This window comes from Hippopotamus amphibius, chromosome 11, assembly GCF_030028045.1.
Source record: "Hippopotamus amphibius kiboko isolate mHipAmp2 chromosome 11, mHipAmp2.hap2, whole genome shotgun sequence".
NCBI classification, from domain to species: Eukaryota; Metazoa; Chordata; class Mammalia; order Artiodactyla; family Hippopotamidae; genus Hippopotamus; species Hippopotamus amphibius.
In genome coordinates, this window is record NC_080196.1 from 27364769 (window position 1) to 27389244 (window position 24476).

Genomic DNA, 24476 nt, shown 5'->3' on the forward strand with positions numbered 1-24476 from the left:
AGAGATGGAGCTGGGATGCAAACCAGGATTGTGGGATGCCAGGGCTCCTGCTGCTTCTACCTTACAGTGCTGTCTTACCCATGCAATGGGCTGAACAATGCTTGACTGGTAGGACTCCTACTTTTGAGTGAGGTTAAAATCCCAACAGGTGGGAAAGTCCCTTGAAAATTAAAAACATTTGCAAATATGAAGTACAGGCCCGGTCCACTAGGAACTTAGTGGGTGTTTCATAAATGTTTGTAAAGTGACGTACACTTGGATACTTGGCTAGCAAGCAAAGCCAACTACCATTTGAGTAGTGGGGTATAGAGAGGACAGCAGGGCTTGCCAGCATCAGCCCCTTGGATTGGGTCTTAGTGCCATGGCAACCGAGGATCTCCCCATGCTTTCTGAGGGACACAGCCTGTTTAAAACAATGCAGACAGACTTCAAGAATCTCAGGAACACGCATGCTTTATAAGTTAATGTATGATTTTTAGGGCATGAAAATTCTTTCCTTAATGCCTTGGATTTTTGTCATTGTTTATTCTGTTGGCCAAAGAGTCGTGGCTTGCAACACTTATTAAAGTACTGTTTCCTGGCTATGAATTCATTGTTCAAAGAAACTGTTCATTTCTAATTTTACTTGGCCTTATAGAGGCCTGCTCTGCCTCTTCTCTGCACATAAAACAGAGCAAGCTTGCCCTTATTTCTCAGTGATTTAAGGAGGGAGCCAGAAAGTATGTGGTGCTCAGAGTGAAAGATCATATTCTATATAAACCAAATAATTATTGTCTTCCCACTAGATGTATAAGTGGCTTTGATCTTCCTATAAAGTTACCTTTGCAGTTCAGGCCACACCATCCTTCCCAACTCCCCCACTGGACTGCAGGTACCTCCAGGGCAGACAGTTGACTCAATCAGCTTTGTCCTCTACACAGAGTGACTCACATAGGCAGACTGGTCAACTGTCCCAGTTTTCCTGGGACTGAGGGGTTTCCTAGGATGCAAGACTTTCAGTTTTAAAATTGGGACATGGAACTCTTGAGTGCTAAAACTCGGAAAGTCCCAGGCAAACTGAGATGAGTTGGTCACCTTGTCAGGGTATGCTGTATCAACAGCACATGGTGAAAGGGTTTGTCTGGGAGGATGCACACCACCCCTCTCTATTTTAGTGAAAGATGGAAAACTCAGAGATGGGATAATGTCAGGTGGGTCCAAATTAACCTGTGGTAAGACTGAGGGGAAAGGGAAGGAGAGAGAGACTCTAGCTGCTACTTTCTTTATTCCTGGATTTAAACTTTCCCTATGAACCCTTCTTCCACCCTGCCACCTACCTAGTACCAACCAGAGTCAGTCATTCCATCCATCCATCCATCCATCCATCCATCCATCCATCCATCCATCACTCAACATTGACTGAGCCACCCTGTGGAAAGCCCTGTGCCAGGTGCTGAAGAGCATGGTTCTCAAAGTGTGGTTCTGGACCAGCAGTATCTCTGTCATCTGGGAGCTTGTTAGAAATGCAGATCTGAAATCCCCTCCCTCATCTTCTAACCAATCTGTGTATTCACAGGATCCTCAGGCAATTTCTATGAATAGGACAGTTTGAGCAATAGTGATATTGGGGATTTAAAGAGAACCAGGCTGAGTCCTACCAACAAGGAATTTACAGAACAGTTGAATATGTAATGAAAACATATAATGTGATTAATAATATTCCATTAATATTCCAGAGCACCAACTTGTCCATATGCAAAGTGACCTATAAAGGTTTTTTTTTAAATTTATTTTTTAAAAATATTGGTCCAATTCTGTGTGTTAGGTCCTAAGGTGTGGACCCTTGTGAGGCACTTCAGCTTTCAAATGGGAATGGCATTGTCACTGCCTCTCCAACTTTTAACTATTATCAACAATAATAATGGCAACAATGTGTTTAGCTCTTACTATGTGCCAGTCACTGTGAATGTTGAGGATACAGTAAATTGAAACAAAGTCCCTGCTCTCCTGGAGGTGAAAGTAAGTGTGTAAGAGAAAAATCTAGCTAGGGAATAGTGACAGATCAGGTGGTGGTTGTGATAGGATGGTCATTGCCATTGGAGAGATGACAAGGGTTTCACTGCAGGATGGAAACATGGAGGAAGAGAAGGAACGAGTCCTGGGGAAATCTTGGAGGAGATTCTAGGCAGAGGGAACATCAAATGATAAAGTCTCAAGTCAGAATGAGCTCAGCTTGTCCCAAGAATACCAAGGAGGTTGTTGTGGCTGTAATAAATTGAGTGAGGGGAGGCAGTAGGAAAAGCCTGGGAGCAGATAGTATGGTTTTAGAAGCTATGAAAGGATGTTGGCTTTTTTTTTTTTTTTTTTTTGCCATGCCACGTGGCATGTGGGATCTTATTCCCTGACCAGAAATTGAACCCACGCCCCCTTCAGTGGAAGATCATAGCCCTAACCACTGGACTGCCAGGGAAGTCTGAAAGGATGTTGGTTTTAATTCTGACTGAGATGGGCACCATTAGAAGATTTTAAGTGAAAAATGACATGATCTGACTTAGGCTGATGTGTGAGGATATATTGTAGGGAGGAAAGGATGGAGGCTGCTAAAGCCATCCAGGGGAGAGACAGTGTTAGGTTGGACTTGGGCAGTATCTCTTAGAAATATACATTTATCCTTTTTATTGTTGTTGCTTGTGCCTTGGTGTCCTAGCTAAGAAACATCTGCCTAATCCGGTGTCACAAGATTTATGCCTATGTTTTCTTCTAAGAGTTTTATAGCTTTAGCTCTTGCATTTCAGTGTATAATTCATTTTGAGTTAATTTTTGTACATGGTATGAGGTAGGGGTCTGTATTAGTTTTCTAGGGCTGCTTAACCAGGTACCACAAACTAGATTGCTTAAGTAGCAGAAATTTGTCTCACAGTTCTGGAGGCTAGAAGTCTGGTATCAAGGTGTCAGTGGAGGTTATTCCTTCTGAACCAACCTGTGAGAATCTGTTTTATGCCTCTCTCCAAGATTCTCGTAGTCTGCTGGCAATCAGTGGCTTTCCTTGGGTTGTAAAAGTGTCACCCTGATCTCTGCCTTTATCTTCACATGGTGTTCTCCCTGTGTCTTTTATGTGCCCCAAATTTCCCTTATTATAAGGACACTAGTCATATTGAATTAAGAACCCACCCTACTCCAGTATGACCTTGTCTTATCTTAGCTAATTATATCTGCAATGACCCTATTTCCAAATAAGGTCACACTCTGAGGTTCAAGTGGCTAGGATTCCAACACATGAATTTTGAAGGTGACGGAATTCAGGACTCATCTTCCTGGTGTTGAACCCCAGTGCTGGGGTGCCCAATATGTGGCTCGAACCCCTCACTCCCCAGGGAGGGTCCCTGAGCCTATGATATCCACCTTTTCATCTTTGTCCCCTGCTAGGATCGGGGATCCTGACCTGATTGCTTCTCCTCCCTTCCCACCAGACTCCATGAAGATCTTTCTTAGAGCCTTGGTCGTAGAAGTGCCACTCTGCTAGCCTCCAGGTTGTTTGCAGTGAGAGTTGCTCCACATGTAGATATATTTTTGATGTGTTTGTCAGGGGTGATGAGCTCTGCATCCTCCTCCACTATCCTGATCTCCCCAATTATAACTGTTTTATAAGATATTTTAATGTCTGGCAGAAAGACCCTTTACTTTTGTTTTTGAGATTTTGTTTCCTGGCCATTGTTGTTTATTTTTCATTGAATTTTAAAATCAGCTTGTCTGATTCAAATTAAAAAGTTTTTCATGTGTTTATCATGATTGCATTGATGCTTTAGTTTAACTTAGAAAGACATGCCACCTTATAATGTTCACTCTTTCTATACATTGTAAACTTTTGTTTTCTTATTTAAGTTTTAACCCATCTGTTAGGTTTGTCAGCATTTCAAAGCTTTCTTCAAATTTCTTCATATTCTTGAATCATTCTTGTCAAGATTGTTTCCAGATATTGTGTCTTTTATGTTGCTATTGTATGTTGGCTCTTCTTCAATGTTATTCTTTAACTTAGAAGTCTATTGTAGTCGTGCTCTGAATCTTCAGGGCATGTTTATATATTTAACTTCAGGGTAATATTCCATTGTCTCATGCTCCTGCAAGGTTTTCATTGGGTTGTATAAGTTCTCTTTCTCACTCTGACACATTTGGGGATGATAACCTTGCTTCTGTGCCCTCTCCCCAAGGTCATGGGATATGTGTCTTTGTTTGGTGGCTTCACTGCCTCTCTTATATCCCTTTATGGGAAGATGGAAGACCAGAATCATTGCTCATCAACAGTAAGCGGGCTTCCTGTCCATCAGCTGGATCAAGGGCTGCTCCTTTAGGTGGTATCCTGTGCTATGATATTAGTGCGATTGGTGCCATTCCTCTTATTGATGTCTGCGGTGAGGAGATGGGGGTTTCTGTGACTGCTCCTCAGTGGTCAGTACAGAAATCCTGATGGCACTGGGTGATAATGACAGTCACTTCTATATCATCGTGGCAACCAGAACCTAGGCTGTGTAGTATCGAATCACAAAGCAGGAAGGATTAAGGCTGTCATTTAAAGATGAGGGAATGCCAATCCACAAATGGGTGGAAGACCTAAATAGACATTTTTCCAAAGAAGACATGCAGATGGCTAACAAACAAGAAAAGATGCTCAACATCACTAATCATTAGAGAAATGCAAGTCAAAGCCACAATGAGGTATCACCTCACACAGAATGGCCATCATCAAAAAATCTAGAAAAAATAAATCCTGGAGAGAGTATGGAGAAAAGGGAACCCTCTTGCACTGTTGGTGGGAATGTAAGTTGGTACAGCCACTATGGAAAACAGTTTGCAGTTTGGAGTTTCCTTAAAAAACTAAAAATGGAAGTACCATATGACCCAGCAATCCCACTACTGGGCATATACCCAGAGAAAACCATAATCCAAAAAGAAACATGTACCATAATGTTCATTGCAGCACTACTTACAATAGCCAGGAGATGGAAGCAACCTAAATGCCCATCAACAGGTGAATGGATAAAGTAGATGTGGCACATACATACAATGGAATATTAGCCATAAAAAAGAATGAAACTGAGTTATTTGTAATGAGGTGGATAGACCTAGTAACTGTCATACAGAGTGAAGTAAGCCAGAAAGAGAAAAACAAATACCGTATGCTAACTCATACATACGGAATCTAAAAAAAATGGTACTGATGAACCCAGTGACAGGACAAGAATAAAGATGCAGATGTAGAGAATGAACTTGAGGACACGGGGTTGCGGCGGGGGTGGGGCGAGGCGAAGGGGGAGCTGGGATGAAGTGAGAGAGTAGCACTGACATATATACACTACCAAATGTAAAATAGCTAGTGGGAAGTTGCTGTATAACAAAGGGAGATCAACTTGATGATGGGTAATGACTTAGATGGCCAGGGTAGGGAGGGTGTGAGGAAGTCACAGGAGGGAGGGGATATGGGGATATATGTATAAATACAGCTGATTCACTTTGGTGTATCTCAAAAACTGGCACAACAGTGTAAAGCAATTATATTCCAATAAAGAGCTTTAAAAAAAACAAAGATGAGGGAATGGGAATTCCCTGGCAATCCAGTGGTTAGGACTCTACACTTTCACTGCAGAGGGTGCAGGTTCAGTCCCTGGTGGGGCAACTAAGATCCCGTAAGCCGAGTGGCATGGCCAAAAATTAAAAAAAAAAAAAAAAATGAGGGAGATGACCAGTGCACTCAGGGACAATAATGCAGTTGATCTACTTGCTCTCTTATACTGATTTCTTGGGAAAAGAGTACGTTTTATAGAATTGGCAGGGATGATATTTAAAAATCTAGAGCAGAAACAGTTTCCAGAGACCATCTATTGATACTTTACTTCTGTCTCATGGCCATGTTGTATCTCTATGTTTTAGTCTTAAATATCTCCTTCTCTTTGCCCTCTAGTCACTGTATCTCCCCCCTTAATTCAGTAGTTTATATATTTAACTTCAGTCTTTTTCTGCAGTTTGAACAGGCTTTGTGTTTTGACTAAGGAGTTTCATATTTTGATTTCATTTATTTCTCTTGTGGGCAATTAATAGTCGTCTATCTGTATGGCTGTGTGTCCTATCTGAAAATGCTGCTTTTGTACAGGAGGGCTCTGGGCCACTATCCGAGGCTCTAGTTTGGAAGATGTTAGCCTGGTGTTATTTGGATCCCAGCTTTGTGACATTAATGTCACCACAAGCAATTCACGAATAATTCAATGCAAAGTTCCATCCAAGGTAAGTGGAATCTTTTGGCATCTCCTCTCCAAGTGAGTGACTGTTATTAACATGTAGTGTAAGGTTCTCAATGAATCATTTCTTAGAACTAAGTTAACTGACATGACTTCATCATGAGAGCATGCTTATATTGCTTACATGGAAACACTTCTGCTATGAAGTGGGAAGCTGACCCTGTCAATGGGGCTTGTAATTAGCATCAGTTAATTTCTTTTAAAAGAAGACAACCAGGCAGTCCCAGTCCACAGTCTTAATTAGTATTAGTGCCACAGAGTAAATATATTTATCTAGTGTATATTCTGTGTATTGGTTTGTAAGACATATATCTTATAATCTTGCTTCTTTCTCGAGCAAATAGCTTAGTTTTCATTAGCAATTTTGTTTTCTGGCATGGTTGGAACTGGTGGAACTTGGAATCTTCTAGAATGTCTGGTTCCTATGAAACAGATTCCTAGTTAGTCCCTACTGTTTCCCTTGTTTCTTAGCAACAAGTCCCTTAGATTTCGCCTTCCTCTTCATTTGGTGCTGTCTCATAGATAGTGTAAGAGGTTTGGGTCCAGACCCTTCCCTGATGTTGTGGGTGAAAGTCATATTCACAGCTGAACTTGAACTTCCTAGTCAGAGTTCAGTGCCATCAACATTCCTAGCACACCCATGACCCCCAAAGAAGGCTGTCTGCTGAATAGTAAAGATCTCTGGAAAAAGAGAGTGTTCAGAATAATCTTTGATCTCTGGTCCCATAGTTTTATCTCATCCAGTTATTCAAATATTATGAAACTTTAATTTTTATAAATAAACTGCATGCAATTCTAATATAAAGTTGTGTCATAGTTTGTGTATTTCCCATTAATGGACATTTAGATAATTTCCAAAATTTCCTATTTACTGTATTTACTGTGTATTTACTATGTGCCAACAATAACAGCACAGGCATAGAAAGCTTTTGACGTGGGTATCCAGTTGTCTGAAACTCCTTTTAAATTAATACTCTCACCATCACTGTGTGGGTGTCTGATTTCTGGTGGGTTGGCCAATATTGTGTATCAGCACTTTAGTATATATTTACCATTTTAATGGGTAAAATTTGTACTGTTTGAATTTTTTTACTAGAGAGAATAAACATTATGTAAGCCAACTTTTAACTGAACAAAGCAATACATGCAAAGTTCAAAAGAAAATAGTAAAACAGTCATACTCTCTCCCACCTCACTTCCCATTCTTCAGTCGCCCTTTCTGAAACAACCACTTTCAATTCCTTTAATATAGTTACAGTAACAATTTTTGGTAAATCAATAAATGATATTTACATTATTAAACTATTTGAATGATACTGGAAGAATCAGGTAATATATATATTTTTTATATTTTGTCTTTTTATTAGAGTTTCTTTTACATGTCTTCCTTATAATAAAAATCCTCTATCTTTAAAAAAATTTGCTTGTATCAGTTGCTCTTTTTTCTTGAAGCTCCCTCTTCTCCTGCTTCAATCTAACTTGGTGTTTTCTAGGTGTTTTCTACAGGTTTCATCCTAGTATTTCCCTTGACTGCTCTGCTGAGTAGATTCACTATTTCTTGGAGTTTCTTTATCTTTTTTTGGTTATTGCTTATTTTATAAGATAATAGCCTTAAGAAATATCCCAGGAAAGAAAATGCCAGAGGGAAATTTTCTGAGAACTTAAATGTCTGAAAGTATTCTCACACTTGATGGGTATTTTAGCTAGATATAGATGTTTATTTGAAATTGCCTTTTTTTTTTTGCAGAACCAATTGGTGTGTTAATTGCAAATCGTTCTTACTTACTCTTTAATCTGTTAGATGCCGCACTTGCCTATTCTAAGCACTTGTCTCTGTGTGTGTGTGTGAGACACAAAGAGACAGAGAGACAGAGAGAAAGAAACAAACTTGAAAGTAGCAAATATATTCTTTAAAAACAATTTTCTTGAAATTAACCCTTTAAACTAATTCTATATGGACTTTGCTTGAGTCAGTATTATTTACAGAGTTTTGATTTTAAAAATTAATTTTTCAGGGGGAAGATGGACCTATAGTGAATGTGACTGTGATCAGAGGGGACCATTCTGTGGTTCTTCCCATGGCATTTACATATGTCTCCTCTTTAAATCCAGTAATTGTGTCTCTCAGCAGAAACAGAAGCAACATAGCAGGTAAAATATTTGATCCTGCAGGATCTTTCCAGTTTAGACCATTAATTGTGTAAAAAGGCAAACGATGGCCTATTAATTTTATTGAAGATAGTATTATATTTTGAGTGGAAGTTATTTTTCTGAAAATCTGGAGACTTTTCTTAGCCATTTTCTCCTCTTAGCCATCATCGAATAAATCTCCTTATATCTAAAGAGATATAAGGTAAAATTGAGTCCCTTTCTATCTTGAAAATGACATAGGAATTCAAAGGTAAAAATTCAGTAAATATTTATTGTGTACCTACTATGTGCCAACAATAATAGCACAGACATATAATAGACATTAATCTTTGTCATTAATTTATAGAATTATTAGCTTCAGTTAATAGATTAGGAAACTAAGGAACAGAGAGAGTAAGTACGTACCAGAGTGGGGATTTGAACTCAGGCAGTCTGGTTGCAGATTCCAAGCATGCAGCCACTTATAGTCTGCCGTAAAATAGTATTTAGGGCAGCAGGTCCTATTATAGCAGTTATTTGATATAATTAGAGAATGGTATATTCTGATTAACTTGTTCCTTGAGCGACATGTATATATAGAGTGGATTATTTAGCATCCAACTACATGAAATGATTTAATCTTTCTTTGACGATTCAGATGATATGACAGGATGGAATTATGACAATTTATTATCACATCATACCATATAGATTTGGAAAAGTAGTAGGCAGCACTGTGTTCTGGTTAATTGTATGCCAGATGACAGAGTTTACGGCAGACATGTCTAAGGGTTTATTATACAAGACCATCAAATTTCCCAAAGAAACAGCCTGGGCTCAATTTTTCTGGTACTATTTTCATCTTCCATTGCTCGAGAGTACATAAATAAAGGGAGGTGTCCTTTAGCTTCTCAATATTATTCAGCTCAGATAGTGCAGAAGAAGAATTTGCTGCCTGAGGCGACCAAAGTGTGTAAAATTCCTTAGTGGTATAGATTCTTCCCAACGAAGTAGAAAAGGGAGGAGGGAGCTCCGTGTTCTATTCAGATTTCAGTGATTTTGGCTTTTAATAAAATTTCCCACCTATAATGAAAAGAATAAATACATTGCATCAGTGCCTCAAAGGCATCTCGGATTAGCTTGACAATTGACCAAGAGCCCAAGGAGTTCATGTTATTGATATATACAACATGATGCATTATTTGCAGGATTTACACTTGCGTTGAGATCTTTCTACAGGCAGAATAAAGAAGAACATGTTATAAAACCCACAGTGAGTGGTACCCTATTGGGAAAGGTTCTTTTGAAAGTTAGAGGGCTACATATCTCCATCCAGGAGATGCTTATGCTGATGATGACAACAGAGCCAAGACGAAATCAGAAAAAGAAGAAGAGGGGCAGGAGGAGGAGGAGGAAGAATTTTATGTGAGGGACCATTAGTGTGGTTTTTGCTGTCAGCGCTAGATCTGAATGAATCCCAACTCAACCACTCCCGGGGCAAGATACTTAACTTCCTTTATCTTTAGTATCTCCAATTATTAGGTAGGAATAAGTCTTTCAAGCTTATTGGGAAAAATGGAGATAAAGTATCAATAGGTAAAAATACCTAGCCCAGGCATAAGCACTCAATAAATGTTTTCTTCAAGTGAGCACCATCATTCTGCCAGATACTGGGTGTTGTATAAGTGGGCCAAAGATGGCTTCTCTACACTGGCCCCATGTGGTTTCTTTTTTTTTTAAATTAATTAATTAATTTTATTTTTGTTTATTAGCTGTGTTGGGTCTTCATTACTGTGTGCAGGCTTTCTCTAGTTGCAGTGAACGGGGGCTACTCTTCCTTGTGGTGTGTGGGCTTCTCATTGTGGTGGCTTCTCTTGCTGCAGAGCGCAGGCTCTAGGTGTTGCGGGCTTCACTTGTTGTGGCACATGGGCTCAATAGTTGTGGCTCATGGGCTCTAGGGTGCAGGCTCAGTAGTTGTGGTACATGGGCTTAGTTGCTCCTTGCTCCACGGCATGTAGGATTTTCCTGGACCAGGGATCGAACCCATGTCCCTTGCATTGGCAGGCAGAATCTTAACCACTGTGCTACCAGGGGAAGCCCAGCCCTGTGTGGTTTCCTTCTTCACAGCAGGCTAGGATCCATTATCTGGAAAGTCCGTCAATGCCAGATTCAAATTCTTACACACCTAATTGTTTTAAATATAGCCCCAAAAAGCAGATTTTTAACCTTTTAGAGCCTGTCTACTTTACATACTCTGCAAAACTGTGTTCAGCATCTGATAGCCATGGATATGATCAACCTGGGGGCTATATAGGACTCAAAGCCACTGCCGCCCTGCAAAGCTCTCGGACCCAGAAACTACTCCCTGGGATGCTGAGTGGCTCATTATGTGAGGGACACATAAGCTACTTCTCTGATCTCTTTCTACCCCAGGAGTTCCCTTGCCTTCCTCCTCTTCTGGGTGGTGGTTTCTGATTGATGCCTCCAGAAGGTCTCCTGCTTGGAGATTTCCCCACCTATGGAACCTGTCACAGCACCACTCATATAAAGCTCATTCTGTATGGCCACCTCGTGGTCACGTCTTTTCCTCAGTCAGTGCTGAAATCTTCACACTCCCTACACTGAGGCTTCAGACTTCACAGTAGAAATGAAGTTGGGAAGACAGGAAGAAGCAAAGAGGATGTGGAACAGGGAAGAAAATGAAATTAATTGAGGCTTTTTGAGGGCTGTGCTATACCAGAGGCTGTCCTAGGACATCTAACTTAATCCTTATAACAAACCATATGGGGTGGGCTTTGCTACTATCTTACTGATGAAAATTCCAAGGCTTTGAAAGCCCACAATGAGTTGTTCAAAGTCACAAGATAGTTAAATAACAGAGGAAGGGATTGAATGTAGATTCACCGTTTTCTTAACATGCCACAATCCCTCTTTGACATTTCTTTTTCAAGCAACCTCTTTCTCCTCCTTCTCTAATGGGCTGTGCCATGTTAGAGATGCCAGCTCTGTCGTAGTTCTCAAACATTCCTGGCTAAAGGAGCTTTAGAGATGCTTTAGTCCAAGATGTATCTCTGTGGGCACACAGAGACGCAGGTAAGGTAAGTATCTTTATTTCCACTCCTGCTGTTGCAGGTTTGATTTCTGGCCCCTGTTAAGAATCAAGTTGTCTGCAGACTGGATTTCCCCTCTCCCCTCTCTTTGGTTGATCTGATAGTCTGGAAGAATAGCTTCAGTCATATCTTTTCCTTGTTTAGGGACCTTTCGAGGTCTCCAGTGTCTTTGGAATTAAGTAGAGATTCCCTGGGATTGGCTTTCTTCACCTTCAGCCATAGAACCACCTTCAACTTGCCTTCTTCCCATAGAATCCTTACCTGTATTCACATGTTCCTGGTCTTCCAGAAAGTCACCCAATTCCCTTCCCTTCTCTCCAAGCCACCGTGTGGTTCAATGAAAAGTTGCCACAAAAGGCAAAGCTTTGGGTAAAATTGTGAAGTTTTTAAAATCAAATTGTAAATCCCCTACTCTCTATCACTCCCTCTTGGGATTTATCTTTCAGATTGAATTTCAAGCACCATCTTGCCCACAGGGCCTTTTTTGATATTCAGATGGTTGCTCTGATTTGAACAACCCAATGCTTAATTTTCACCTCTTCATGGCTTGTCTTGTACTGAAGCTTTTTTGGCACCTATTTTACTAACTTTGGAGGGTCCTTGAGGGCAGGGTCCATGTTTCACTTATTTTGTGTCCCTGTGGCATGTTCCTCTTGATACTCAATAAATATTTGAGATAAAACGAAATGTGCATAATACACATGGCATTTTAGTAGAGTTGCTAATAAACTAAAAATGTATTGAGTTACAAGACTGGGCTCAGGCCCTCACATTTCCATTAGTCAGCTCTGAGACCTGGGCTGCTGAGCCTTAGTTTCCTCAAAAGCAAAACGCCATTCCTGCTAACTGCCCTGCATATTTTATCAGCACAGTGTGAGGGCCAAACGGGATAATGTGGTTGAAAGGGCTCTGTAACTGTGAATGACTGCACTCATATATAGCATTGCTACTGGGCTCAGTGCATAATCAAGACAGAGCTTTAGACTTTTATATTCAGGAAAGTAGAGGCTAAAAAAGAGGATGTGGGGTGTTATTTTCTGGTTATGGAGACCATCTTAACTACCTGATTTGCCTTTGCATGGAGGTGAATTAGCACCTCTTGAGTACAATTGTCCTGACAATTTTGCTTTTTATGCCCTTGAGGTTATAGGCTGTAGCTCCATTAAAAGAGTTGCTGTAAGAAGTTTCATGAAAAAAATTGTTGGTATTAAAAGTCTTTTCAAATTATTTTTATTTTATTTTTTTGGCCGCACCACGCAGCTTGCAGGATCTTAGTTCCTTGACCAGCGATCAAACTCAGTCCTGGCAGTGAAAGCACCAGGTCCTAACCACTGGACCGCCAGGGAATTCCTGGCATCAAAACTCTTAATCAGAGTATCATGCACAGGGCTGACCACATGTTTAATCTGGAAAGATAGTCTTAGAATTGAATAAGCAGTTGAAGCCAGAGATCCACTTCATAGGGGCTAATGGATTCTTTCCAACACAGGAGGCGAGACCCTTTCCATTGGAATGACCCTGCTGGTGAACCTCACAGATTTGGAGGCACAAGTCCACATTGGGGATACAAGAGCTCGGGTCCAAGCTCAGACGGCTCGGGGACTGGAGGTGGTGCTGCCCCCACTGCCCCCTGGGCTCCACGGAATCTCAGTCTCCATCAATGGGGTCTGCATTCACGCGCAAGGGTGAGGTGGACTCTTGCCATTCATTTGAGGTCTATTGATGGTCTAGCGATTCAGTTGAGAAATTCCAGTTTTGACTTAGGTCTTTAGTTTTCCTTCTTCTTTTGAAGTTAAGGGATGAACATATGAGGATCCTAAAATTTGAACAAATCTTAGAGACCCTACAGGACAGTTCACTCTCAAGACCAGGTTTTGGCTTACTAGTTGGGGAAAGGAGAACTTTCTGGAACTGAGATGTCATATCTCTTGGTTGGGTTGGGGTGGGATGGGCATCTCTATGTGAGGAGGAGGAGTCTGTGCTTACTAAAAGACTGTGATTTCACTAAGATCTTAAATAATATGGTGTCTTGGGCTTTGAGTAAATGGCTTCAATTACTGCACAAGCCATGCTTGGTCCTCTTTGCCATGAAGTCCTTCTGCCCAGTACTTCTCCAGAAGTTCCCTTGCTTCATTCCAGAAAGCAGCTAAACTCTATGAGGCTGATGTGCCCACCTGATATTGGAGCAGGAAAATGTCCCACACTGCTTCTCTTCTCCACCATTTCCCTCTTTCTCTGGTGGGCAGTGCCCTTCACCCATGCTCTCCATCTCGGCCCTCATTCTCTCTTCTTCTCCCCCAATACATGCATCTCTGCTGTCTTGTGCCTTCTTTTCTCTTTTTTCTGACTCAGTTATTTCATGACCACCTCCCCATTTTCTGTAGGGTGGATCTTCACATCCAGTACATCACAGAAGTCTTCAACATCCAGCCTTGCTGTGGGTCCCTTATGGGTGAGTGGCTCTGACTTGACTGGTATCATTTATTCAGCAAGTCTACTACCTGGATATTCAGAGTTTGTTTCTCGTGAGACGAGAGATGGGGCTGCAGGGAGAGGTGTTTTCCCCTGCCCTGGGAACTGAGTGGTATGCTTTGGAGGGTGTTAAACTCAGGATTCCTTAGCCCAGTGAGTTCAAGAAATTAAAGAATTTTTAGGAAAAGGAGATATGCCTGGTTTTCTTTTTTTCTAATGGAAGGAGGCTGAAACATCTAAAAGGTGGCACATCTTGAGTGCATATAACTTTGCTGTATACCTGAAACGAACACGATATTGTAGGTCAATGATACTTCAATGAAAAAAAGATCTAAAAAGTGGCACATCTTGAGTGCATATAACTTTGCTGTATACTTGAAACGAACACAATATTGTAGATCAATGATACTTCAGTGAAAAAAAAAACCAGTAGAAAACAATGGAAGAGCTTCTTGTGTTAGCCTTTTTGATACTGTATATCCAAGGAGAGGAGGGCTGACTCTAACATCTTCACTTGCTCTAGGGATGTGGATGAAGGACCAGACGGAGTCAGGAACACAAATGCCAAAAAGGGAGATGTCAGGACAGGACAAATAGAGAGATATAGAGAACTATTCATTTTAAGAAAAAATTGAAAGCTATATATTTGCATGTGGTAATCATTGTGATAGTGTATGAAACAACACATTATTCTTTTTGAACATAGTACAATCCTTTTTAAAGCTGCTTGGCTATACCACTGATTTGGTGATGATAAGGGGTACTTTATTCCCATCCCTGTCCTGAGGATAGGATGTGATTGTCCCTCAACTAAGAAGTGAGACAATGTCTATGAACATAGCAGCCACATTACAAGCATGTTTCAGTTTCCTTGGCTCTTGATATGTCAGATACAAATACACATATGACTACATGATATATGGAGTACTGGAATGTTATATAGACTAATATAGAAGGTAAGTAGAAGACTTCAATGAATTTTATTTTTCATCAGTGTGTATGTTGAATATATATAGAACAATATACATATACTCTATATAGAGAATAATACGAAATAATAGGGCAGATGATACAACAGATGACAAGAAGACTAAAGAATTTGATTTTTCATTAATATATAAATTGTATATGTATATATGAAATATACATATGCTTTTTCTACATATTAATATATAGGATAACATAGACTAACATGTAAGATAATGTAGCAGATGACAAGAGCACTTCAAGAAATTTGACTTTTCATCACTGTCCATGTTGATAGAGGTGGTGGTTTCTAGGATCTATAAATATACTTGAAAATTTTGTCTTAAACATTATGTTCTTATAGAACAATTTATATTGTTTTACTATCATGTGAATGTCAGCCCATCTGACTCCTGCCAAAATGATCACACTTTAACACTGCTGGGGTGAGGTGAAATAATTTTACTAACACTTACCGCTCCCCCCCCCCCCCCCCCACTTAGTTGTGCTGGGGCTCACACAGCTGCTGTGAGTTCCTAGTTCTGAAACATCAGCTTTTCAGTTTTGTTCTCAATATTTGTGCTTTAGGTGGAACCATCCTCAGCCTCACAGGAAGAGGGTTCAGCAGGGACCCAGCTTTGGTTTGGGTGCTTGTGGGCAATCGGTCCTGTGACATCGTGAGCTCAACAGAGACAAACATCTGGTGTGAGACCCCGCCAGCCCCCCTGCCGCCTGGTGCCCCAGCCCCTGTGGAGGTCTGGGCTGGCAGCCAGCACTTCCCCCACCGAGCTTCGCCGAGCCTGGTGGGGAAGGGCTTCACCTTCACCTATGAAGCGGCAGCAACACCAGTGGTCACTGCCATGAGAGGAGAAGTCACGAATCACAGCCTGAGGCTCTATGTGGAAGGACAGAATCTCTCCAACTCAGTGGTCCTTCTGGGGAACTTGAGCTGTGATCTAGAGACCCAGTCTCCCAGGAGCAATACAAACCTGTCTGGGTGCGCTTTCCCTCTTCAGAGTTTGGAGGCGGGCATCTATCCTCTCCAAGTACGTCAGAGGCAGATGGGGTTTGCTGATGTGTCTGCGGTGCCCCAGCAATTTGTGGTGACGCCTCAGATAACAGCCATTTCCCCAACACACGGATCCACTTGTGGAGGGACAGTCCTCACGGTGAGGGGCTCAGCTCTCAACTCCAGCAGGAGGTCCATTCAGGTTGACCTCTTGGGTCCTTTCACTTGTGTGATTTTGAGTTTGGGGGACCAGACGGTCCTCTGCCGGATTACCCCGGTGGGTGACCCGTTGCCTGGCATGTCCTTCACCGTGAACGTCACTGTCCTGGTTAACGGGCTGCCCAGTGAGTGTCAGGGGAATTGCAGTCTTTTCTTGCGTGAAGACACAACTCCTGTCATGGACGCCTGGACCACGAACATCAGTGGGTCTCTGACCACGGTGCTGATTAGGGGTCAGCGGTTAGGTACTGCGGCTGATGAGCCAATGGTGTTTGTAGATGATCGCCTTCCTTGCACTGTGACTTTCTTTAATACAAGCCACGTGGCATGCCGGATCAGTGACTTGTTCCCAGGACCCCACTCCCTATCAGTTTTTCATACAAGATACGGGTATGCTTGCTCTGGTAACGCTTCCAGACACTTCCACATTTTGCCTCAAGTATTTCATTATTTCCCCAAGAATTTCAGTCTCCAGGGTGGAGGCCTCTTGACCTTGGAGGGCACAGCCCTGAGGGGATGGAACTCCACGTTAGTCTACGTTGGCCAGCAGGCCTGCCTGACTGTGAACCTCAGCTCTGAGCTCATCCAGTGCACTGTTCCTGCAGGGAACGGCTCCATTGCCCTGGACATAGAGGTAGATGGACTTTCCTACCAGGTGGGTGTCATTGGTTACAGTGACACTTTCACCCCCGAATTGCTCTCTTTTTCTCAGACTGATGACGTTTTAACATTTTCGGTGGCCCGGATCTCAGGAGCTGCGAATGTTGACATTTTTATTGGGATGTCTCCCTGTGTGGGTGTCTCTGGCAACCATACCCTTCTCCAGTGTGTAGTTCCATCCCTTCCTGCCGGAGAGTACCAAGTCAGAGGTTATGACCGCTCGAGAGGGTGGGCCTCATCTGTCCTGGTGTTCACATCCAGAGTGACTGTTATAGCAGTGACCGAGAACTTTGGTAAGTCAGGTAGAGCTTTCTTTATATAAGTAGATCAGTAGCTCCTGTGCCTACTCTACGAGGTAGGAAATCAGCATCAGTCTGAACGACAGGAGAGAGAAGCCGGTTGGTCTCTTACAGTCCCAGCTTCCTCCTAAAACTTTGTCATGCTCCATTTATGAGGCTTTGTTTTTTATCGAGGAGCTTGTGCATATTATTTAAGTGTTTGATTGTATTTTAATTTGATGCATTAAGCCGCTTTAATTTGTGCTTTAAATTAAATAATACCATTTTGTAAGAGCTCATAATTTGATCAAGTAGAGCATAAATGTTTTCATCTATTTTTAGACCTATCTGCCAATTTGAATTGTTTTAAACTTATTAAATATGATTAATTTTTATCATTTTGTCCTATTTCACAGACAAATTCACACTCCACCAATAATAGGCCAATTGCGCAGTACGATTGCGTTGGTTGAACTTTCTCTCCTTTTAGGTATATTGCAATTTGCCTTGCCTATTGCAATTTGCCTTGCCTTTTCTTCCAATGATGGTTTGGGTTTCTCTCCGCTTAATGTCTTACTAAACTTGAGATAGCTCAAATGTGATTGTGATGCAGAAAATTTAGAAGAAATTATGGAAGCAGGATCTTAGACTGGTGAAGTATGAACCAAGCCATTTCTTGGAACAAATGTGTCCAGTCTCAGGTGGGCATCATGCTATGTGGATTGGGGTTTGGTCCTAAGTCTGTCACTGTCTTAGCTGGGTAACTTTTAAGACTCAGCTTTCTTATTTGATAAAGAATTTGGGGCCGAATGCTCCCTTGTCCCCCTATCAACTCTCTAAGAATTCATAATTTTTATGGTGAGAGAGCAGAGGTAAGAATGCACCCAAGCAAAAAGTTTGTCAGGTGGTTGTGTAAGAATCACCTAGACTTGACATGAAGGCAGGAGAAGCTGGACCTCTATCTTAGTGTGGACTAGAGGTCTCTGCACATCGGAGACTTCAGCTGACATTTTCCTTTATTGGCTCTCAGACTGAAGCAAAACATGTTGTCTGTTAAGAATTGTCATGATTTTACCCATCAGACGGGCATTCTTCCTACATGGCAGATAGGAGTGTAAACTGGGGCAACACTATTTTGGAAAGAAATTTGGCAATATGTTCATCAAAATTAAAAACTTACTTTTCCTTTGACATAGCAATTCCACTTCTAAGAATTTGCACCATTTTTACTCATATAAGTATATAGTTCATTGCAGCATCCCTAATTGCAGCAAAAGATGAGAAATTATGGAACTATCAATCAATAGGAAAATTGCTTAATAAGTTATGGCATAATCATATAATGGAATTCTAAGTGGCTATTAAAACGATGAGCTAGATCTACATATATGGACTTGGAAAAATGTTTATGCTATACTTCTAACTTAAAAAAAAGTTGTAGAATACTATATATAGAATGATCCCTTTGTATTAAAAAAACTATATGCTTAGAAAATTCTAGAAGGATTCACAAGAAATCTATACATGGCTACTTCTGGGGAGTGAGATAAGTAGGGGAAGTTTTACTTTCATTTTATACTCTTCTGTATAAAAAGCTTAAGAACTATATGTAAGCATTATTTTTCTACATAAGAATTATTGCATGTTTTATAGGTTGGTGAATATAATTCGGGTTTGACAGAACAAGGGCTCCAGGCTTTGGAGTCCAGAGCTTAGTGAGAGGAAATGGAGAGAACTGGGGATCTAAGGCCAGTTGTGTGGACTCAGGAGGCATAGAAAGAACGAAGGGGAGCTGGAAAGCAGGGGTTTGAATTTTGAGTAGAGAAAGGGATTTGCCTCTGTGATGGTGAGTTCGTCATTTTGTCTTCAAAGGCTGCCTGGGTGGAAGGCTCGTGCACGTGTCTGGAGCAGGATTTTCTCCCAGGAACATCTCAGCTGCCGTGTGCGGTGCTCCCTGCCAAGTCTTGGCTAACGCCACAGTGTCTTCCTTCAGCTGCTTGGTTCTGCCCCTGCATGGTCAGTAAAAATGCCATATTTGTTTTCTAAAGAGTGTGTATGAAAATGACATACTTTGGTTAACTCTGTTTTTTTTTTTGGCAATTAATGCTGTATTGACTCAATTTTTCGATGTGTTCCTGGGAAAAAAATTTCTCTGATCCCCATCTAAAATGGTGGTTAGAATTGGGGACTGCCTATTAAGATGATTGATAATACCTTTTGTCCTCTTGATGACAACAAAAGTTTATCACTTGTGTTCCTGATGGCAGTAGTAAGATGATGGAGAAAGCGGTTCTGAGTTGTGAATACTAGTTTCAGTGACAGCCTAGGCATCGTGGAGAAAACAATCTCTCGGTCTTGTTCTGAGGTGGAGCTGCTGAAAACGTCTGCCTTCTTTCTGGAGTTCCTAGTGAAGGGATTAGACCGTCCAGCTGGAGATCTCTTGCATCTTGGCTTAGTGTACTCAGGTCTTGAATCTTAATATAGGGAAAAGGGCCAACCTTAACATTATCCTTTTATTCTGTAAAGTCCAGGTAATTAATTACCTGAGCCCTCACTCAGTAAAACACCATGATGTCTCACTGCTTTAAGCTTTGTAGCTACTATGTAAATTGTGGCACGGGAAGCTGTGTCTTTGTTGGGTGGAGGGTTTAGGATGGAAGGTGCAAAGCTTTGATATTTCCAAGATGGGGCTCACAGTGCATGCTAAGTACCCACTAAGCTTCAGAAAAATAAGTCTCAGGGATGAAATTGCTATTATCACTACAAGGTCAGCTAAGCCAGGTGATTATTTGGTTTGCATAATCAGAGATCTTATAACTGTGCACTTAAAAATCATTTGCACTCATATTTTTTGTATAACGCTTTGTTATATTCCTAATTTATGTGTCTTCAACTTGAATGTGGGAGAAAGATTTACAATGATAAAATGCATCACTTCATCTGAGTTTGGACAAAAATTCTGTGATGGATAATACTATTGTGATGGCAGTTTACATTGGACTGTCTTAGACCAGAAGGAGGAGGAGGAGGAGTGGTGGTGGTAGCGGGAGTGGGAGGAAGGAGAGGAGGAGGAAAAGGAGGGGCGAGGAGAAACAATCCTTGTTTAAAATGCTAGAAATTGAGTGTCCTATTATTATCATGTATCTAAGCAGAATATCATAGACGTGAGATCTATTCTGCTTGAGATTCCACAATAGGAAATTTAGGATATTGTAGAAAACTTAATATGTCTGTTACTTTCTCTGTTCTAACTCCTATGCATAGAACTGTCCTGGCTTAGGGGACATGCAAAATTAATGTTTGATTAAAGAAATAAATAAGGGAATTGGGAAATGTTGGAAACATAGAACCAATTCTCCTCATGTCTAGGTCCTAATATTTAACAAATACTGCTACAGTTTTTTTTTGGGGGGGTTGGAGGGGGTTGGTTTTCACATATACACTATTTAAATTAATCAACTCCTTGTTATTATTTCAAGACATCTAGTTTCAGCCAGAAGTACAAACTAAAACCCAATGAAGTTTCAGGGTCAGGTAAGTTGTGTTATTGGGAGTTTTATAACTCATAGGAAAGGAATAAAATAAATTATTATATTTTAAAATATTTGATTAAATTTAGAAAAAGACTTCTCAAAATACCTTAATTTTTAAAAGAGGAAAACATAAGTAAGAAGCTGTAACTCTTGCCACTAGGTGTCAGCAAACTCTCATTGATTGTTCAAGGGCCGCTCATTTAGGGAAAAGGATAATTTGACTTATTTTCCTTTTTCACTAACAAACAAGTATTTTTAATGACTTTTAAGTACAGTATCTAAAGATGGAGGGGAAGCAATGAAATCCAACTCCATTGGTTTCTTACTTAAGACCCGGGATGGGAGTTGGGGATTCTGTGAATCCCTGAAATTGGATAAAACATTTTGAGAATATGATTGTGTATTTTTTCCCCCAGGAAGCAGATCTATAACGGACATCAAAGTGTCAAAGGGATGTGTCTCAGAAATTATTAAAAACTACTAATAATTCCTCTACTTTCAGAGAGGATTGCACAGAACCAATTTTGTTAAGAATCTATTATATTTTAAAAGAGTTTTTAGTGGACACTTTCCCACTAGTGACCACTACAAGTTCACAATTGCCTGTCTCAGAGATATCCATCCTTCTACCTAACTGACGCTCCCAACTCTACTTTTTTTTCAACCTTAATCATCTGGCAGCTCTTGGGAAAGCTGAATAATTTTAGACCTTCTAACACAGTGCTTCTCAATGATGTTATTATTGAGAACTACTGAAAAAAATATTATTGGAACAGCAACAGTAGCAGCACCTGGGAGTTTGATGGAAATGCAAATCCTTGGGACCTACCGCATCAGAAACTTTACAGCAGGCAAACATTTTGTTATTTCTCTTCTGAGCTTTTCAAGTATAATCTGTAAAAATACAGAATCACTCTACTGTACACCTGAAACTAACATAATACTGTATCGTAAATCAACTATACTTCAATAAAATTTACAAAAGGTGGAGCTCTAAAAATGTCCTGTTTCTGCCTTTGGGATCATTTGTCTTTACTTTTCCCCCAAATTGTACTTCTATCAAAAGAAGAATTGTCCTTTTTCATATGATAGGTTGCTGAAGCATCTTGTCAGTCTAATACTCTGTTTAAAATCAGCAAGATCCTTGGTCTTTTGGTTTCCTTTTATATCTTGAATTATACCACATGACTCCTTCATAGAAACTTTGACTTTTCCATGAGGTGTGAAAAGCTAAAGTGATTAAGGTTGCACAGCTATTTCATGGTAGAACCTTGAGTAAAATCCAGGGATTCTGATCCCCAGTGCTGGGCACATTTCATAATCCACCTTGTCAATTTGCATCCACCTAATCACCCATAATGAGTTCATTATTTTATAGGTGTTAAGCCTTTTTTTATTTGCCCCAGGGCTTACTAGCTGGAAAGTTCTCATGTTTCCTTTATCCATATGAGAGTCTTACTTTCCAGACATTTTAATTGCTGTACTTCTTTGGGAACACAGTCACAGAACCTACTATGTGTCTGGTGCTTTGGAATGTACTGGCAATAATAATACTATTTGTGTGCGATTGAATAAAGGCTAACCCTTTCATGTACTTGTCTCATCCTTTGCCACATTCAGCCCTGTGATGTAGGCAGGCATCTTAGCTTCAAGCCCATAGCCCTTGATAACATGTGTTATGTACCTGCATGAACAAGCTAGCTGCAGAGGTAGAAGGCTAGAGAAATTTTTTCTTGTCTATTTTACTAAGGTTTTCAGGCAGAGCTGCTCCTAAACTATCTCACATAGAGACTTGTTCATCCTCCTGTTAAAGGTTATTGCCAGTCTGCCTTGGTGATGCTTTTTACATTGTGTCTCATGACCTGGAAAGAAATGGTCTCAGGGTCAGAAGGCTTCAAATCATTGCTTTTCTTCCTTATGAAATGTTAATAGTCATAATTCTATGAGAATCAAGAGCTTCTGTTAATCAAGAAATCCCATAAAGAAAGTGAAAAGTCTAGCCACAAACCTAGAGAAGGTTTTAGTAAGCATATAACCTCTGTCGGATTAGTACCCAGAACATAAAAAGAACACAAATAATAAGGGAAAGACAGGCATTCCAATAGAGGAAAGGGCAAATGACAGAAATGGAAATTTCATAGGAGGGAAAATATGAGTTACTACTAAGCGTATAAAAAATTGTTCAACCTAAAAAGTAATGATGAAAATGCAAATTAAGGCCACAATGAGATGCTGTTGTATACTCACTGGACTGGCCAAAATTAAGTCTGATAATCCCAAGTGCTGGCAATTATGTGGATTACTTGCAGCTCATAAATATAGCTGGTAGCAAAGTAAAATGGCACAACCACATTGGAAACAATATGGCACTGTCTTGTAAGGTTGAACTTGCATCTACCCAGTGAACAAACAATTTTCTTAGAGGCATAAACCCTAGAGAAAATTCCATACATGTTTGCAGTAGCAAAACCTGGGAAATACCCAAAAGTCCACTGATGACAGAATAGGTAAATATATTGTAGTACTTTCACACAATGCAGTGTAGAACAGCAGTGAAAATGTTTGAAGGACAGTTACGTGTGATAACATGGCTAAATCTTGGAAACATAATATCGGGTGAAGAAAGGAGGTCAAAGAATATTATGTCATGTAGTCTATCCTTTCAAGTTCAAAAAGAAGTAAAAGTCAACAATCTTCTGTTTAGGATACAAACTCATGCGAGAAAACTATTGGCTTGGCCAAAAATTTCGTTTGGGGAAAAAAAACCCAAACAAACTCTTTGGCCAACCCAAATATTTTTAAAAAATGCAAGTGGTTGTTTCTGAGAATGAGGAGGAAGTGGGTACACTGGACCAGGAGCACATAGACTGGAGAGCATCTCGACAGTGTTAGACCTTATGTTGGTTGAACTTATGGTACGTTCACATGAGCTTTTCTTACTAGGATAATTCATATTTTACAAAAACACGATTTATATTCTTCTATATGTATTATGTATACATAATATGCTTTTGAGAAGAGTAAGTGGTTAAGTTTATTTTCCTGTTGGTCAAGGGACAACACGTGGGCTTGTGGATGTAGCAAAATGAGGCCTTCAGTCCTTTCTGTGGTTTTTACCTAACTCGATGGTGACTGTTACCTGCAGCATCCTTGGCTTTCCTGTGTGGCCTGAGACCTGAGGAGGAGGACTGTGAGGCCTCCCGCTGCAGCTACCTGCAGTGTGACTTGACTGTCACCGTGGGGACAGAGAGCCTGTCCGAATCATGGCCTTATTTCTACACCTGTGAAGAGAGTTCCCGATGCCTCTTTGCACAAGATCGTTGGACAGGGTCCGTCTTTCCATCGTTCTCAGGCCTCTTTATCAGGTAACCCGGTCCTCTCCCTCCCTGACTGTCCCCACAAATGTGCAGCCTGTGGACTAATGCAGTCCTCAGGAGCTGCAGGCTGTGTGGACATGGCCCCGGGGCCAATGCTCTTGTTGGAGGGACCGTTCCATTGTGGATTCCAGCCAGCCTGCATATCAAAGCGTCTCCTGTCTTTTCAAGTGTTCAAGAGAACATCTGAAAAATCTGCCCAGTAAACAGCCCGCTTTGTTCTTGCTTAGATTTTAATATTTATCTTCCTATCCAAAGCAACATCTGGTGAATGCCAATGGGGAAAAAGATTAGACATTATGAAAAACAGAAGGCTCTTTTCCCCTTTCCTTTTTCTTTTCTTTCCAAACAGATTCACAAGTATGAGAAAAAGTCATAGAGAAATCCAGCAGATTGTACAATGTTTATTCAAAAGCAGAGGGGGATGCATGGGCCGAAGGACTGTAGATCTAGGAT

General features: G+C 40.7%; 1 protein-coding gene across 1 annotated transcript in view; it reads left to right on the forward strand.

The window, feature by feature from the left end:
* The window catches only part of PKHD1 (PKHD1 ciliary IPT domain containing fibrocystin/polyductin), a 443114-nt gene that overhangs the window by 43221 nt on the left and 375417 nt on the right, over positions 1–24476 (forward strand). The window contains exons 27-33 of the mRNA XM_057700365.1: positions 6125–6255; positions 8285–8420; positions 12999–13194; positions 13894–13961; positions 15536–17128; positions 18986–19129; positions 23792–24011. Of these exons, the coding sequence (XP_057556348.1) occupies positions 6125–6255; positions 8285–8420; positions 12999–13194; positions 13894–13961; positions 15536–17128; positions 18986–19129; positions 23792–24011 (2488 nt within the window). The remainder of the gene's footprint in view (positions 1–6124; positions 6256–8284; positions 8421–12998; positions 13195–13893; positions 13962–15535; positions 17129–18985; positions 19130–23791; positions 24012–24476) is intronic.